This window comes from Heloderma suspectum, chromosome 12 (assembly GCF_057233095.1).
Source record: "Heloderma suspectum isolate Gila_16-S chromosome 12, 16-S_ref, whole genome shotgun sequence".
Taxonomy (NCBI): Eukaryota; Metazoa; Chordata; class Lepidosauria; order Squamata; family Helodermatidae; genus Heloderma; species Heloderma suspectum.
Genome location: NC_139469.1, coordinates 15,902,023 through 15,919,586, shown reverse-complemented (window position 1 = coordinate 15,919,586; position 17,564 = coordinate 15,902,023). Strand labels below are relative to the sequence as shown.

Here is a 17,564-nt window from a genome sequence, read left to right as displayed (position 1 = left end):
TCTAAGGAATGACCACAAATATCTGCTCCAGTTTGTTAGTATTTTCCTGAGTGTGTTTTGTATGGCTTGTGTACGATGCCCTTTCTCATTTTATTCATTTATACATTTGTATCCTGCCTTTCGATTTAATATCTCTAAGATGGTTTACAATAAAAGAATAAAACATTATAGAAATGCAAAAAATGATTGATACAACTGCAGGAAAGAATGGCACACTAAAAACCCAATAATCTAAAAGGGAGAGCAGCTAAAAACGTGCCATTTGCTGTTCATTTATAAACCTGGCAAAATAAGAGGGTCTTAACCTTAAAACTCTACAAGGACAGCATTAGGTAAGTGACCCTAGGGAAGGTGTTGTGCAGCAAGGGTTGCCACTACAATCAAGGCCCTATCTTTGGTCATCCTTTGCCTAATCTCTATTAGTGGGAGCACCTGGATCAGGGCCCCTGATGATCTCAAAGGATGGACAGGTGCATAGGGAGCAGGTGGTCCTTGAAATATTTAAAGTTCCTTTAAAATGGGTGGGCAGAAAGTAGATCTCCAGATACTTTAGACTTCAGCTCCCAGCATTTCTGATTGTTGGCCATGCTGGCGGGGGCTCATGTGAGTTGAAGTCCCAAATATCTGGGGACCTACCTTCTGCCTACGCTTGTTTTAAAAACCTAACATCTTATGTAGATGCCATATATTCGACGTATCGGTCTTTATTTTTATGTTTCTGTGAATTGCGTACACCGCTTTGAAATCTTTTATGTGCAAGCAGTTTATAAATACTTGTAAACTAAATTAAAAATATTCATGGATGCTAGGGCCCCTTGTGTCTTAAATGCTGATGTGATTTATGTGGCTGATAGCTCTTGCACTCATCTTTGACTCTGGGACACAGGAGCCCACACAGATCTTTCAGATGTGGACTGCAGGAAAGAGAAGGATCTGCTCCCAATCCACATCTGAGTTTTCCCACTGGACATGGAGATAGCTGGTGCTTCATCTCCTGGCTCAACTGAGGCACACATGTGACTCATTTTGCTTTCCTACATGGGAGGAAAGTAAAAGCTTGAGAGGGAAAGAAAGCAAAGGTACTTGGAGATCGAAGTTTGAGAAGGGATGGGTCAAAATGCTTTTGGCAGTTCTGCAACAGCCGGACATCTCATAGGAATGGTCCCTTCTACTGTTGTGGTGATGCTGCTGCAATCCATTTCCACACCATGTGTAGTAAGCAGCATTCTTTCTCCATCCCCCACGCCCCCCCACAGTCCAATAGGCAAAGGATGTAATGGAGACCGTGGCATCACTGAGGCTGTGATGCCCATTCTGGTTGGCTTACTTAATGCTTATAGATATTTATATACCACCCTTTTAATAAAATGCCCAGACTGGCTTGCCATAAAAATTAAGCAACATCCCCCCCATCATAAATTAACAACTAATACGGCAATAAAACTCAAGCAGCATAAAACTGTAACAAAGCCCATAAAATATTTTAAAAGCTTGATTGTCTTTTTCAAAAATACTTTTGCCTGGCACCAAAATGATAAACTGCCCAGAGAGCTTTGGCTATTGGGCAGTATAGAAATGTACTTAACTAGTAAAAGTAATAGTAATAACAACAGTAAAGTTGGTGCTAGGTGAGCCAGTTTGGGGGAGAGCATTATTAGGGTGCTAACACTGAGAAGGCAATCTCCCTGCAAATCCACCTTGCTTCAGATGGCTGGGGAGCCCAAAAGGAAGCTCTCTACTGAAGACCTAGCTGTACGGAAAGGTATTCATGAAGACAGGTGTTTTTGGTTGGTATGTGTTGCAGTTTAGTAGCTGTTCAGAGAAGAAAGCGCAGAGTCTGGCTAAGGATCTGTTAGTTTGGCTTTAGTCGGCTTGAGTCTCTGAGCACACACGCTCCCCTCCCCAAATACCTTTCCTGTCCCCCTTTTGAGATGGAGTGGGGTGAAACTTCCAAGGCCTGTAGTCTTGCTCTTTTTACACGTTGAACTGTCAACATGCTTTGGCTGTACACTAATCTGTTTTTTTTTTCTTCTTTTACCCCCAGTGATCCTGTTCTGCATGGCAGCCCTAATATTCCCCATAGGATTTTACATCAACGAAGTGGGAGGCCAGCCTTATAAACTGCCAAACAACACGGCAGTTGGGTCGTCTTACGTACTATTTGTTTTATCCATTTTCTTTACAATAGTGGGACTTCTATTTGCTGGCAAAGTGTGTTTACCTGGCTGACGAATGTCTAGATATTGCTTCACTCGGTCATGAAGGAGAGTAGGACGTCTGACGCATTCTCGGGAGGATGCCAATGTCGGGCTGTTGCAGTCTTACCGGAACGAGGAGGTCTCTGTGTTCTCACTATGCACTTTGGATTTTTTTTTTAAACAGAGAGCCTTTCCCATAACCAAATACAGACAACCTTGATTCATCTCCTGAGCATCTGGATGCAGTCAGGTGTGCACTGTGATAGGAACTAGTGTAGAAGAAGAAGGGGAATTATTTTCTACGCTGAGCAGCATTATTGTGTCCCCCACCCCACCCTTTCAACATCACTGTACTGTACCCATTTTAAATATCTGACAATTTTGAAAGTCTCAAAAGTATTTATGAACTTTGGTCGACCAGAGGTTTGCCAAGGGAGTTGACAGTGGGGCTGGGCCTCACTCTCTTTAGAAGATTAGCATCTTCCTTCTGTGACAGGCAAGAAGTGTTTGCCGCCAAAAACAAAACAAAAATACAGATTGATCTCACACTAACTGCACCCTGAAGCCAATAGATCAAAAGATGTTCTCGGAAACCTGTTACCACAAAATGTCCGCTTACCACCACCACCACTCCTGTGAGCTGTAGAAACACCATGGAACAATCGAGGGGGTCAAGGGGTGGATGGGAATTCTTCCTTATATTTATATAAATATATATATATATTTTGCTGATGCAGTATACAGAATGTGTATACATATATATGTATATATATACAGAGTCAGACACACAAACTCACACGCACACATAAGTTCCTGGAAGAGAACTCTTGAGCGCTTTTGCTAGCAAAACACTGTGGCGTGCAAAAACTAGAACTTGATAGGAAAAACAAAAGAACAAAGCCATTTCTCTGAAGGCCGCATAGCTGGGAAAGTCTTCAGTTTACCTCATTCTTTGTAGCAGTCCTTGGTTTTAACAGGTTTTTTGTAATAGGTACAAACAACTTCATGCCTTTCTAGGTGCAATTTTAAGTTAAGCTAAGAGGTGTTTTTTTTTTCTTTTTCTTTGTACGGTAATTTATTTGTATATTGAGGGTAGAAGGCAAGATCATATCATAGTTTTAAAAGGTCCGACCCCAGTAATGGGACATTACACTACTTAAATTATGAGCAACTGTTGTGTTATAGAGTTGGGTCTCTCTCTCCCTCCCTCTCTGTTGCTGTTTGGCTTTGTGCGTTACATTAATATAAGTTTCTACACAGGAAATCTACCACAAGATATTTCGAGTTGGCTATAATTTGAGCTGTATGGTTAGGCGGCAAAAGGGGACAAATTGCTCCTTCACTTGCAAGTATTAAATGTTCCATTGTTAACAAAATGAGCAATATGGTGACTTGATGTCCCCATGCCTTGTTTATCTGACACGTAGAACATGGGCTATCCACTTTTGAGGGCTTTTGCAATGCATAATATTGTCTCCCCTCTGGTTGTATTCTCTTGGAGCCTAGCATTGCTGTCCTCACTCAGTTACGGGGCCACCTCCTGGTTTCTCTAGTTAAGAGAGTGTTTATGGGCCCACCAAAGGCAAACGGTGGCCTGCGATGGCCAAAAAGGAAGACCTAAGATTCTGGCCTTTTGCCAGAATGTGCTGAGCAGCTCTAATTGTCTAACATGCTGGGAATAACCAGTCCACGTCTAAGCCTAACATCATTGTCCCTTGATGCCAGCCCTGCTTAGTTAAATGTGAGCTGCTGAGTGGACATGGCAGGTACTTGTTTCGATTTCTTTTTGAACAAAAAGCATAGTTTGGGGGAAATTTGGACCGTTGAACACTAGCCACCAGTTCCTTATGGCCAGAGTTACATTACAAGTTAATGAATGTGGGTTGGGGAGTAACTGCAGCTGATAACGGAGGGCATTGCCACTTACCTGAGGGAAACAATTGCTGCAAATATGTCATGCCTGGGTTGGGATTCATCATAGTCTCAGTGGAATAATGTAGGATTACCAGGCTGTCAGCAGCTGATGCTATGACCAGGCACTAAGGGAGTTGCTTCTGGCTTAGAGATCCTGACCAATTGTAATAAGTGTATGCAAAGTATGCTGCAAAATTTGAGGCTCTCTGGGGTAGAAGAATGTAGTACCAAATGGTAAATGACCTTCATATCATGAAAACTTCCCTATCTTAGTATTGCTTCAAGGGGCTAACTTGATGATGTATCGCAGCCTTTCCAATCTGGTGCCACTTAGAGGTGTTGGACTACAACTCCCAGCATCCCCCAGCCATGATCCTGGGAATTACAGGCCAACATCTCTGGAGGGCACCAGATTGGGGAAGGCTAACACATTGGAATCTCTTCTGCATTGATCTTATGACTGACTGATTTTTTTTTTCTGGAATATGTGATTTTTTTTCTGGGGTGTTTGATGGTTAAATGCTTAATTTTTCCACTCAGCTGGCTGAGGAGTTCTCGCAAAAGCACTTGTGAGTGCTAATGTATTCTAGTAGTTTTCCTAAAATATACTCCTGTCTGAACTTGCTGCTTTGGGATTTGAACAATTGCTTTAAAAAAAATTGTGTTCTGTTGGAAAAATCCAATCTTAGTAGGAAGCACTGTCCAAAGCTCTGAACTTCATTGTGAATTTCTAATTCAAGGATTAATATTTGACTTGGATGAGTAAGCTGATAAAGTGTTTTGACTTCTGTGCCCTATGGGGAACGATTGAACACAAATTGCTGCTGCCCAGAGCCTTTAATGGTGTAAAAAAAACCTTTTCTGTAAAGGATTATTATGTATAGTTTCATGGGATAATTTGAAGATGGTGGTCTTCCCCAGAGCTCTTTTCTACAGTCTATATTTGCTTGCTGGTATTCTTACTGCCACTGCTCCTGTGCTTTTAATAGCAGCCTGACATGCAGAAATTTGACAGGTGAAACTTTTTCCTGTCGTGGAGACAAAATAATGGCAGAAGGCTTTGACTGAATGATTGCTATATATCTGGCTGGTGTTTGAGGACACATGACCAGGATCTGTTCAGAACAACAACAACAAAACGCTGGTAACTCTTGGCCTCATCTAGCATCTGTCTTGCCATATTTAATTATGTGGCTTTCTTATAAGAACATAATTCATTCTATGGCCTCTCTTCTTGTCTAGTTTGTCAAAGGTGCTGTTTTGAAAATGGGAAGCTGAGCACACGAACTTGCTCAATAGCTGCCTAGCAAGGCAGAGTGATTTATGGCTGAGCTGTGTTCTCTACAACCCTATCACTTCTCTCTTCTATACCTTTCTTTATGTGCATCCCCCCACACACACACACACACGCAAACACACCAACCTGCATCTAGTACCAAGCTAGATTGGCACATCTTACAGAGATGGGAACTTGCTCTCCTATCCAACACTCAGTCTCTTTCTACAGTGGAAGTTCATGCTGATGGCAGAGCACAACGAAGTATTACAGCATCGGTGCTTGAACATGTCATATGCACTCATTCTTCCCACCACCTACTGTTCCATCCCTGTCTCAGAAGAACAAATATTTTCAGCTGCTTAAATCTTCTCTCCCCTGTTTAATGTAAAAGAGATGTGCAAAACAGTATTTGCGAAACTTTATTTTAGATCAAAATAACTGCTGCAAGTGGGAGTGGGAGCTCCCTAAATGACAATGTTTAAGTCCCAGGAATACTTCCCTTCATGAAATTGTAAAATGGGAAGCATTTATAAAGATGTTGCCTTGTGAGAAAGAGGCAGAAGTCCTCCACATACGCATATGCGTTTATGCACGCACATGCGCGCACTTGTAGGTAGACTCAAAACATGAAGATTTTAGACATGGAACTGCCTTTAAGGAGCAGCCTTCACTTTTAAATTGAACCGTGAAGCCATCCCCCAGAAAACACAACCTAGTTTACGGACTTATGTTCTCACATGCTAAACAGAGAGTCAGGAGGCCAAAGGGAAATGGGGAGAGATCAGAGTCAGATGAATCAAAATGTATGTTAAGCTTTTTAACAGGAGCAGCCCCAAAGAAGGACATGCAGACACACAAAAATAAGGAGTTTCTCTAAGTGGGGGCATATTCACCAGAAAGCTTCACCACATGAGAATGACCTCCCCTCTCAACAAAAATCACCACATGGTGACATTTCCTTATTGCTGTCTATAACTGGAGAAGAATATTGCCTGTGTCATATTGTGATCCGAGTTGTATCGGTCCATGACAGTAATACATGTATTCATTCATTGTGATCAGACTCAGCGAATAGTAGTTTGACTCATCCACAGGCATTTGCAAAAACCAAGATAGCTCCAGCTTGCGGTATACGTAAATATTTGGCTTTTCAGTCGGTGTAACTTGAAATTAAATATCTTTGGTCTTGGGGTGGGGATAATCCTTGTAACTACAAAAAGGGGTGGGAGGGAGAGAGAATCAACAGTTGCTTTTGATGAAATCACAAGGAGTGCAGTATTAATTTATAGCAGAAAGAACATATCTTGTAAACTGTATATAAAACACAGTTTTATGGTGCAATTGTTCGTCAACCTTCTGTCTGTTACTTGGGGGGGGGGGAGATTCAACATGTGTGCATTTTCCTCATGCCTAAGAGTATCATGGTAAAATCTGCAAAGGAATAGTTACCGCTTCTGTTTGTGCAAGGATTATTTTAGAGAAACCTGTTTCCAGGCTTTTTAATAAATACCTGTGCCCTTAATTTGGTTTGGTGTGTGTAACTCTTTTTGTCCAAGGAAATCCCCATTGTTCACATAAAGCCTTTTAAAAACTGCCAGCTTAAGAGCAGTTCATTTGTATTAATCCAGACACTTTCACTTAGCTGCTATTTCATTTACCCGCCCCCCCTTGATGTCCTAGTACACAGCCTGTCTAATACTGTTTTTACCATTCCCGTTCTGGGGAAATGAAGTTCTTTCTACAATCATTTTGACAGGCTTATGGTAAACTTGTATGGTCCTTGTCTCTGTGACCAATACATTTCACACCAACAGGTTTTTTTCTCCCCTGTTGAAATGTCTGCAATGTTATTTCTCTGAAAACAAAACTGGATTTCTGTTGCCTGCAGTATCTTACCATCCTGCTGGATTTAACTGTTTCTTTTCGAGGGGCGGGCAGGTGGGGAAGAGTCCTAAAGCTTGGGCCTTACTCTGCAAATTTAACATCACTAGAGTTGTGCCTGAGGTTAAATTGCAGGAGTTAGGGATCAGTTATTTTCTTCCATACCATTTAGTTTTAAGAGTTTCAAAACACTACTAAAGCTCAATTCCCACCTCCTCCCACATAAGTGTATTTCAGTTGCTGAAATACAGTTGCCTCCTGTTAAATATATAAAACCTTGTGAAGGATCAAAAAAGATGAAGGAAATGGCATTTTAAAAGACGTTTTCCTACCTAGGACTCACTTGCTGTTATGCTCTACTCCACACTATTTAAACGTTTGGCCTCAAGGTCTTTGTGATGGTCTTTTCCTCCTTTGCCCATCCCCTCTTTCCACTGCACCCCTGCCACCCTGCAACTGTTAAGGATTGTTTTATAATTGGTTAGGACTTTTTTTTTTTTTTGGCAATTAATTTCCAAACGAATTGTTAATACAAACTGTATAAAATGAACATAATTTTCTTCACTTGTATTTTTGTTATTGAGCAAGTTTATCAAAATAAATTGTCTACTTAAAGAAATGAAGTTGGTATTGCTGCTGCTGCTGCTGCTGTTGTTGTTATTATAATTATTACTAGTATATTTTAGAGCAGGCTGGTAAATATCATGACAAGCGCATCCTTGGATTGAAAACTCATTCTGGATAGGTTGCCCAAAGGGAGAGAGCATCCACTAAAATGGGCAGTGAACCTGTGACTTCCCGATGTTGTTGGACTCCAACTCCCATTATCCTCAGCCAGCATGGCCAGTGGTCAGGGGTGATGGGAGTGGCATCCCATAACATCTGGATTTTGTGTAAAGCTGTTTCTGGGCTCAATTAATAGTACTGACTTTGGCCTTTAAAGCCCTAAATGGCCTGGGACTGGTGTCTTCCAAGTCCCTTCTGCTGGAAAACAGAAGGGGTCAAGTGAATTGGCCTGCCTGAGCCCCTAACACGGATAGGGAACCTCTAGCCCACAAGCATAATGCAGCCCATGGGAGGTTCCCATCTGGCCCACCGACTTTCCTGCCAGTGCTGATCAGAGAAGACATTTTCCCTGGTCCCACACTGCATTTTGGCTTTTTAAAGGCTTAATTGCAGGGGGGGGGGGATTTTGGAAGCGACAGCTGGGGAAGGTTTACGAACATAAGAAGAGCCCTAGTGGATCAGACCAAGGGTCCATCTTATCCAGCATTCTGTTCACACAGTGGCCAAACAGTTGTTGACCAGGAACCCACAAGCAGGACATGAGTGCAACAGCTCCCTCCCACCCATGTTCCCCAGCAACTGGTGTACATATGCTCACTGCCTCTGGTACTGGAGGGAACCCATAGCCATCAAGACTAGTAGCCATTGACAGCCTTTTCCTACGGTGATGGAGAACCTCTAGGCTGTGGGCTGGATATGGACCATGAGAAGTCCCCGTCTGGCCTGCTAGCTTCTTGCATAGTGTGTATGGATGTGTGTGAGCGAATGAGGCCTAGGCAATTACATTGCAGGACCACATGCCAACAGCAAGGTGGCCTGCCCCGTTTTGAATGTAGCCCCGTCCCGCCCATCCCTGCTTGCTGCTGGCATGCAGTCTAATACAAGAGTGGGGATACTGGTCCTCCATAACCCCTGACCATTGGCCATGCAGTCTGGGGTTGATGGATGCTGATGTCCAACAACATAGTGAGGACCACAGGTTTCTCACCCCTGCCCTAACAACTTGAAGGTATCCTGGAGGATTGCATAACTGGCCAACTGGAACACTGAACAGGTACAGTCCTGTTGGGTGAGGATATACTGCAACATTTTGTTGCAATTCCCTCTTGTGCTGTTTTCTTAAAAGTTTGTTGCGAGCCAACTTGTGCCTGCTTTGCAGAGAAAGGTGGGATATAAATTGCATTGTTCAAGAAAACCCTTGGCCATGTAAGCTTTTGGCGGGCTTGTCAAATTTAACGGTTAAGGATTGTTTTCTGATGGGCTAGGACTTTTTTTTTTTTGCAATTAATTTCCAAACAAATTGTTCATGTGAACTGTATAAAATGAACATAATTTTCGTAAAGTTTTGTTGCAAGGTATCTTGTGCTTGCTTTGCAGAGAAAGGTGGTATATAAATTGCATTGTTCAAGAAAACTCTTGGCCACGTAAGTTGGCCACATGCTTGTCACATTGAACTGCTCTTACCACATACATGTGCCCATTCCCATATTATCTACCAATGAAAGGAAGGAAGGGACCTGTGTGGCGTTTAAACATGATTGAATTTGTGTGGAAAGCTTTGACATGGGCAAGGGCTTTCTGGCCACATTTGGTGGGGGTACATCAGTGTTTTATGCTTCTTGGTTATGTGATTTACGCAATATGAAAAAAAATTGTGCTGCCGATTTCCAGTAGAGTCATTTCCATGTTTATGCAGCCTAGGTTTCCTTTTCCTCAAAGGTGACTTGGACCTAATCTAAAAATTCAGCGAGGGGGGTGGGGTGGGGGCAGATGTGGTATCCCCTCCTGGGACCATACTACTTCCAGAGCATTACTACTAGGCATCTTGCAGGAGGGGTGTGTGTGTGTGTGTGATCGTTCAAAAAACAACAACCCAAACCATGAAATGTGCTTTGTCTCAAAGGGCGGGGGGTGCTGAGTGCAGAGATCACTTAACAAACCTCAGTTGTGCTGCATCTAGTGATTTCATGGCATGCCTCTTGAGATCCTGGTAGCCTTAGCCACCTATGTGCTCCATCCCCTGAGATCTGCCAAACAGCCCCTTCACTGTGGCTATTTTAAGTTCGTTCCTCCCTCTCCAGGTTACAATGGTTGCTTCCGTTGCCCTAGGCAACGGAAACACAGTTCAAGCCAGGGAGTGCACCTTTGAATGGTCTGACCGTAACATGCTCGATGGAGGTGCATGATACAATGCAACGCTGCTGGTGAGTCTCCAATCTTAAGACAAGGCCACCGGGAAGGCTTTGGGGATCTTCCTAAGGAGGGGAAAGGGGGCACAAGCGTGAAGTGGTGCTCGTGTTCTGAGGGTGTGATGTGGCGATTAATTTGAGCCCGGCTTCATCAGGGCTTAGCTCTGAAATTGGTTTTGAATAGCAGGGGACATGTAAAGTAGGGATCTGAGATGAATTTGTTCTGCTCACATTCTAATGCAAGCTTAATTTTGCACTTTTGAACTGCCATGGGGACCGGAACTCAGTTATCCTTTGGAATTCAGGCTCCTTTGAATTTCGCAATGGAGTTCTCCAATCAAAAACATTTTCTTAAATCCACATATGAGGGGAAATAACGATAAAAAATGCATCGTGGTAGGCAAATGGCTTGCAAAAAATGTGTATATTATGCAAAAATGTACCTGATTCATAGGGATTCCTGGGATTTTTCCAGTGTTTAGCTGCAACCCCTTGTGCAGTTTTTCCTAAATAACGAAAAAGGATAGTAAGTGCAGATCCTTTCTTTTTAAAGCCCTAGTCCAGAGTTTTTAGGACTTAAGAAGATATCACAATTTTGTCCTATTTTCATGCAGAATTTCTATCCAGATTAATTGCACAGCAGGACATAAGTTGAAAAATCAGCTGGAAGAAGATTGCATCTCCAGGAGTTATAGCTGTTAAAATTGTCTGTCTGTCTGTCTGTCTGTCTGTCTGTCTGTCTGTCTATCACCTATCTATCTGTCTGTCTATCTTATTTGGAGTTGGATCCCAGTAGTAATAAATGACTTGCTATTTATGTATGTATGTAACCACACCTCTGGATGTGGTTAATAATCCAAGCCATCGGCTTCTAGTTTTCCCTTTTCAGTAGCGTGACTGATCAGTCTGTGTTCAGTGTCAAAATCCGGATGACGAAAGATTCTGGAGGACTCAAAAACTTCTGCACATTTTGGTTGGTCCTAATATTGTACACTTTGGATCTTTCACCCCTATGGACCAACATGGTTATCTATGCTATTTCAGCACTTTACATAATTTTTCATGCAGTATACCCTTCTGATGTGTTTGACCCCAGATAACATATGACCTGAAACACGGTATCTTTTGTTCAACCAGCATTTGATAGCAAAGGAGTGATGTAAGCTCTCTTTCTTCCTTCCTCCATTTTTATTAATTTTTATAGTTAGATGTACGAAATGAAGTTTCTATCCAGTGATACAAAATTAATGTTAATTCCAATAAGTAATCAGTGGCATCCACTTATCTATTAATGACATAGATGTCCATTTCCCTTTCAAATAATATCAGTACATTTGTCCATTGCTGCAGTCTCCAAAGCCAGGGGTGTTGAACCTGAGGCCTGCGGGCCAAATCTATCCTACCTGGGGCCCCCCAGAAGACCCCACCCCTTTCCGCTGGCCCCACTGCTTTCCCCCAACTACTGATCATTCAGTGTTTCCCAGCTTTTGCATTGTGTGTGCGAGTGTGTGTGCGAGTGTGTGTGCGAGTGTGTGTGCAAGTGTGTGCGTGCGTGCGTGTGTTCTAAAGGTTGAAATGCCTCTCCTAAGGCTTAGTTACTGGAAGTCAGAGCTGTAAGCTTAAAATATGCTGGTATTTTTGGCTCCACACCTTTTTCCAAAGGCCCCACCCACCACTGAAATGCAGCCCCCAAGAGCTTCTCCAAATTGAATTCAGTTCTTGGGCTGCAAGAACTGACACCCATGTCCAAGGTTTTCAGCTGCCATTCTTTCACCAATGGTAAAATTTGGGCTTTGCAGTGCCTGACAGGAGCAATCTTAGCAGTGACCAATGCATTCAGACTTCATGGAACTCATGTTAGAAGGCCCATAGAGATAGAGGCTTATATTCAGAAATATGTCACTATTCTGAATATTCCATAGTTAAACTATGGAGTTCGCTACCACAAGCCATAGTGATAGCCACCAATTTGGAAGGCTTAAAAAGGGGGTTAGACAAATTCCTGGAGGAGAATCAATGTAGATGATTCAGAGCCAGTGTGGTGTAGTGGCGAGAGTGTTGGACTAGGAGCTGGGAGATCCGGGTTCTAGTCCCCACTTGGCCATGGAAGCTCACTGGGTGACTTTGGGCCAGTCACGCACTCTCAGCCCAACCCACCTCACAGGGTTGTTGTTGTGAGGATAAAATGGAGAGGAGGAGGATAACGTAAGCCGCCTTGGGTTCCTTGCAAGAGGAAAAAAGGCGGGGTATAAATGCAATAAATAAATAAATAAATAGCTATCTACATCTAACTCGTAGCTATCAATGGCTACTAGTCCTGATGGCTATATGCTACCTCCAGTACCAGAGGCAGTATGCCTCTGTACACCAGTTACTGGGGAACATGGGCAGGAGGGTACTGTTGCACTCAAGTCCTGCTGGTGGGTTTCCTACCTCCCAGCTGAGCAGAGCAGAGAAAGCTGCTCCAGATGGTCCAGGGATTACAGAAACAAGCAAGCTCCCAGAGAGCGAGCGACCAGAGCGAGCGAACAGGGGGAGCAAACAGGAGTTGGCCAGGGGAGTTGCAGTGGTTGAAGAGACAAAGGAGACAAAGGAGACAGAAGCTAAGAGGTAAGTGGGCTGCAGGAAACCCAGGGGGCTGCCCTTTATCCTTCTGATTGGCTGTGAGCTCACCAGGTGCTTCTGAGAGCTCCAACTGAATTGGGGTGTGTGGCCTGAGTACTCCCAGCAGCTGAGTGGGCGGGAAGCTTCAGTCTGTTTCCCGCCTCCCAGCTGAGCAGAGCAGAGCAGCGGAAGCTGCTCCAGCTGGTCCAGGGACTACAGAAGCAAGCAAGCTCCCAGAGAGCGAGCGACCAGAGCGAGCGAACAGGGGGAGCAAACAGGAGTTGGCCAGGGGAGTTCATCAGAGGAGGTCAAGAGGGAGGCCCCTAACATTTTTTTTTCATTTTTTTCATTTTATTTTTTAACTAAATTTTTTCCATTTATCTGTCTTGTAACACACACTTTCACACCAGTGGGACTCTGCTTTTAACCTCTACTGAACAGGCACAGGCTAGTCTAGAACAATCACAAAGCTAGACACAAAAAGGGAAAAGAGGCAATGGTGGTCTCCAGTGGTGGTGACCTGCAAGGTGTGTACAATGTTTGTTTTCTTGTCTGAGAACAACATGGCCTACACCTGCAACAAGTGCAAGTTGATCACGCTGCTGGAAGAAAAAGTAAGTGGACTGGAGCGGCGACTGTTGACCCTCTGGGGAATAAGAGAACACGAAGAGTTCTTGGACAGAATGGGGGAACTACAGCAGCAAAGGGAAGACCAGAAGCTTGAAGAGCAACAGCAAGATGAGGCAGTGGGAAATGCTGAGGTGAAGAAAAATGGAGTAGAGGATACTCCTTGGAAAAGGGTGACAGTTAGGAGAAGAAGAACTAGACGCCACTCTGCACCAGTGGAAGCAGTGGAGCTGTGGAACCAATTCCAGGTACTTGGGGATGAGACTGGAGGACAGCCTACAGAGGAAGGATCACAGGGGAACCTACATGAGAGTGAGCAAGAGGCTGAAGGTCAGTCAAACAGAGGCAATGAAACCCAGGCCTACAACAACAAGAAGAGAAGAGTGGTAGGAGTGGGGGACTCCTTGCTGCGTGGGATCGAGACCCAGGTATGTCACGAGGACCCGTGGACTCGCCAGGTATGTTGTCTCCCGGGAGGACGAATTAGAGACATGACTGAAAGGTTGCCTGCACTCATAAAGCCCACTGACATGGATGATGTTCTTCTCATCCATGTGGGAACAAATGATACTGCCAAGCGGAGCTACGAAGAAATCACGTCAGACTTTGAAGCTTTGGGAAGGAAACTCAAGAACTTTGGTGCCCAGATAGTTTTCTCATCCATCCTTCCAGTAGTTAGAAGAGGGATAGAAAGGGAACGAAAAATACTCCGGGTGAATGACTGGCTACGAAGGTGGTGCCGACGAGAGAGATTTGGATTCTGGGACCACGGGCTATACTTCCTGGAAGATGGGCTGTTGGCAAGGGACGGGTTGCACCTCACAAAGGATGGGAAGAATGTGTTTGGCCACAGCATGAAGAACTTCATCAGGAGGGCTTTAAGCTGAATCCTACGGGGAAGGGAGATGTAATGTTGGGGGTAACAATGGATGTAGGTGCATGCACTGCAATGGAGAGAACAGCTCTGATAGCACCCAATAATAGTCTTCAGACACATGTAGGAAGAAAGCCAGACTATGAAGCACATGGTCTTCCATGTCTATATACTAATGCCCAGAGTATGGGAAACAAACAGAACGAACTTGAACTCTTAATACAGGAGGGAAATTATGACTTGATAGATATACCTGAGACTTGGTGGGATGATTCTCATGACTGGAATACAGCAATGGAAGGATATAACTTGTTCAAAAAGAACAGGAGGAAGAGAAAGGGAGGTGGGGTTGCACTGTATGTGAAAAATACATATCTCTGCACAGAAATACAGGAGGATGAGCTTGGTAGCCCCATCGAGAGCATCTGGATCAAAATAAATGGAGCAAAGCATAAAAGGAACCTGGTGGTCGGAGTCTACTACTGGCCACCCAATCAAGGAGAAGACAAGGATGCAACTTTTGAAAAGCAAATAGCCAGTGTTTTACGTAAGCATGATGTAGTAGTAATGGGGGACTTCAATTTCCCTGATATTTGTTGGGAGACAAATTCTGCAAAACATGGCCCCTCCAGGAAATTCCTGACTTGTGTGGTGGATAACTTCCTCCTACAGAAAGTAGAGGAAGGAACTAGAGGATCAGCTATCCTTGACTTGATCCTAACCAACAGAGATGACTTAGTGGATAAAGTAGCAGTTACAGGAACTCTGGGGGAAAGCGACCATGTTGCACTTGAGTTCTTGGTTCTAAGGGAAGCAAAAGCTGAGTGTAGTCAAACGCATACCCTGGATTTTAGGAAAGCTGATTTTAATAAACTCAGAACAATGATCAGTAAGATCCCATGGCAAGCGACGCTAACGAGAAAAGGAGTCCAAGATGGGTGGGAGCTTTTAAAAAAGGAAATTCTCAAGGCACAATCACTAACAATTCCAAAAAGAAGAAAAGGTGGAAGACAACAGAAGAAGCCAATGTGGCTTCACAAAAAGCTTAGGGATGACCTGAAAACAAAAAAGGACACATATAGGAAGTGGAAAGAAGGCCAAGTAACAAAGGAAGAGTACAGGCAGGTAGCACAGAATTGCAGGGATGGCGTCAGGAAGGCTAAAGCTGAGAACGAGCTGAGGTTAGCGAGGGATGCTAAAAACAACAAAAAGGCTTTCTTCAGCTATGTGCATAGTAAAAGGCAGAGGAAAGAAATGGTGGTTCAGCTATTAAATAAGGATGGCAAAACGAAAACAGATGACAAAGAAAAGGCAGAGGTGCTCAATTCCTACTTTGGCTCAGTCTTCTCCCAAAAGAGGGTCTATGACCCCCCTGGCAAAGGCGAAGTACAGGCTGAAGGGGCAGGATTGCAGCTTGAGATCGATAGGCATATGGTCAAGGAACACCTAATTACTTTGAATGAGTTCAAATCTCCAGGGCCAGATGAACTGCATCCTAGAGTCATAAAGGAACTGGCAGAAGAACTCTCAGAACCGCTGTCTATTCTCTTTGAGAAATCATGGAGGACGGGGGAAGTGCCAGATGACTGGAGGAAGGCTAACGTTGTCCCTATCTTCAAAAAGGGTAAAAAGGAGGAACCTGGGAACTACAAACCAGTCAGTCTGACATCAATCCCAGGAAAAATTCTGGAGCAGATGATAAAGCAATCCATCTGTAAGCACCTTGAAAACAATGCCGTGATTTGTCAAAAACAAGTACTGCCAGACAAAGCTGATCTCATTTTTTGATCAAGTCACCTCCCTTGTGGACTGTGGGAATGCTGCAGACATCATATACCTCGACTTCAGCAAAGCTTTCGACAAAGTGCCCCATGATATCCTGATGAGCAAACTAGCTCAAAGTGGGCTAGATGAAACAACATTGATGAAACAATGATCCAGTGGATCCACAGTTGGCTACAGAATCGGACTCAAAGAGTGCTTATCAATGGGACCTTCTCAAACTGGGGAGAGGTAACTAGTGGAGTACCGCAGGGCTCAGTCCTGGGCCCAGTGCTCTTCCACATTTTTATGAATGACTTGGAGGAGGAGGTGCAGGGAATGCTGATAAAATTTGCAGATGACACCAAATTGGGCAGGATAGCTAATACTTTGGAAGACAGAAACAAAATTCAAAGTGATCTGGATAGACTGGAGTTGTTGTTGTTGTTCAGTCGTTCAGTCGTGTCCGACTCTTCGTGACCCCATGGACCATAGCACGCCAGGCCTTCCTGTCCTGCGCTCTCTCCCGGAGCGTGCTCAAGTTCATATTCATTGCATCCGTGATGCTATCTAGCCATCTCATCCTCTGCCGTCCCCTTCTCCTTTTGCCTTCAGTCTTTCCCAGCATCAGGGTCTTTTCCAGGGAGTTTTCTCTTCGCATTAGGTGGCCAAAATATTGGAGCTTCAGCTTCATTATCTGTCCTTCCAATGAGCACTCAGGGTTGATTTCCTGCAGAAAACAACAGAATGGCATTTAATAGGGATAAATGCCAAGTTCTGCACCTAGGAAAAAGAAACCAAATGCACAGTTACAAGATGGGGGATACGTGGCTCAACAACACTACAAGCGAGAAAGATCTTGGAATTGTTGTCGATCACAAGCTGAATATGAGCCAACAATGTGATGTGGCTGCAAAAAAGGCAAATGCTCTTTTGGGCTGCATTAAGAGAAGCATAGCTTCCAAATCCCGGGAAGTACTAGTTCCCCTCTACTCAGCACTGGTTAGGCCTCATCTGGAGTACTGTGTCCAGTTCTGGGCACCACACTTTAAGAAGTATGCAGACAAACTGGAGAGGGTTCAGAGGAGGGCAACAAAGATGATCAGGGGACTGGAAACAAAGCCCTATGAAGAGAGACTGAAAGAGCTGGGCATGTTTAGCCTTGAGAAGAGAAGACCGAGGGGAGATATGATAGCACTCTTCAAGTACTTGAAAGGTTGTCACAGAGAAGAAGGCCAGGATCTCTTCTTGATTGTCCCAGAGTGCAGGACACAGAATAATGGGCTCAAGTTACAGGAAGCCAGATTCCAGCTGAACATCAGGAAAAACTTCCTGAATGTTAGAGCAATACGACAGTGGAACCAATTACCTAGGGAGGTGGTGGGCTCTCCCACACTGGAGGTGTTCAAGACAAGGCTGGACGGCCATCTGTCAGGAATGCTCTGACTTGG

General features: G+C 44.0%; 1 protein-coding gene across 1 annotated transcript in view; it reads left to right on the top strand.

Moving 5' to 3' along the window:
* Nucleotides 1–12,469, top strand: part of MOSMO (modulator of smoothened) — a 72,962-nt gene extending 60,493 nt beyond the window's left edge. The window contains exon 3 of the mRNA XM_084818505.1: nucleotides 2,045–12,469. Coding sequence (XP_084674631.1) covers nucleotides 2,045–2,229 — 185 coding nt within the window. The 3' untranslated portion in view covers nucleotides 2,230–12,469. The remainder of the gene's footprint in view (nucleotides 1–2,044) is intronic.
* Nucleotides 12,470–17,564: the final 5,095 nt, after the last annotated feature.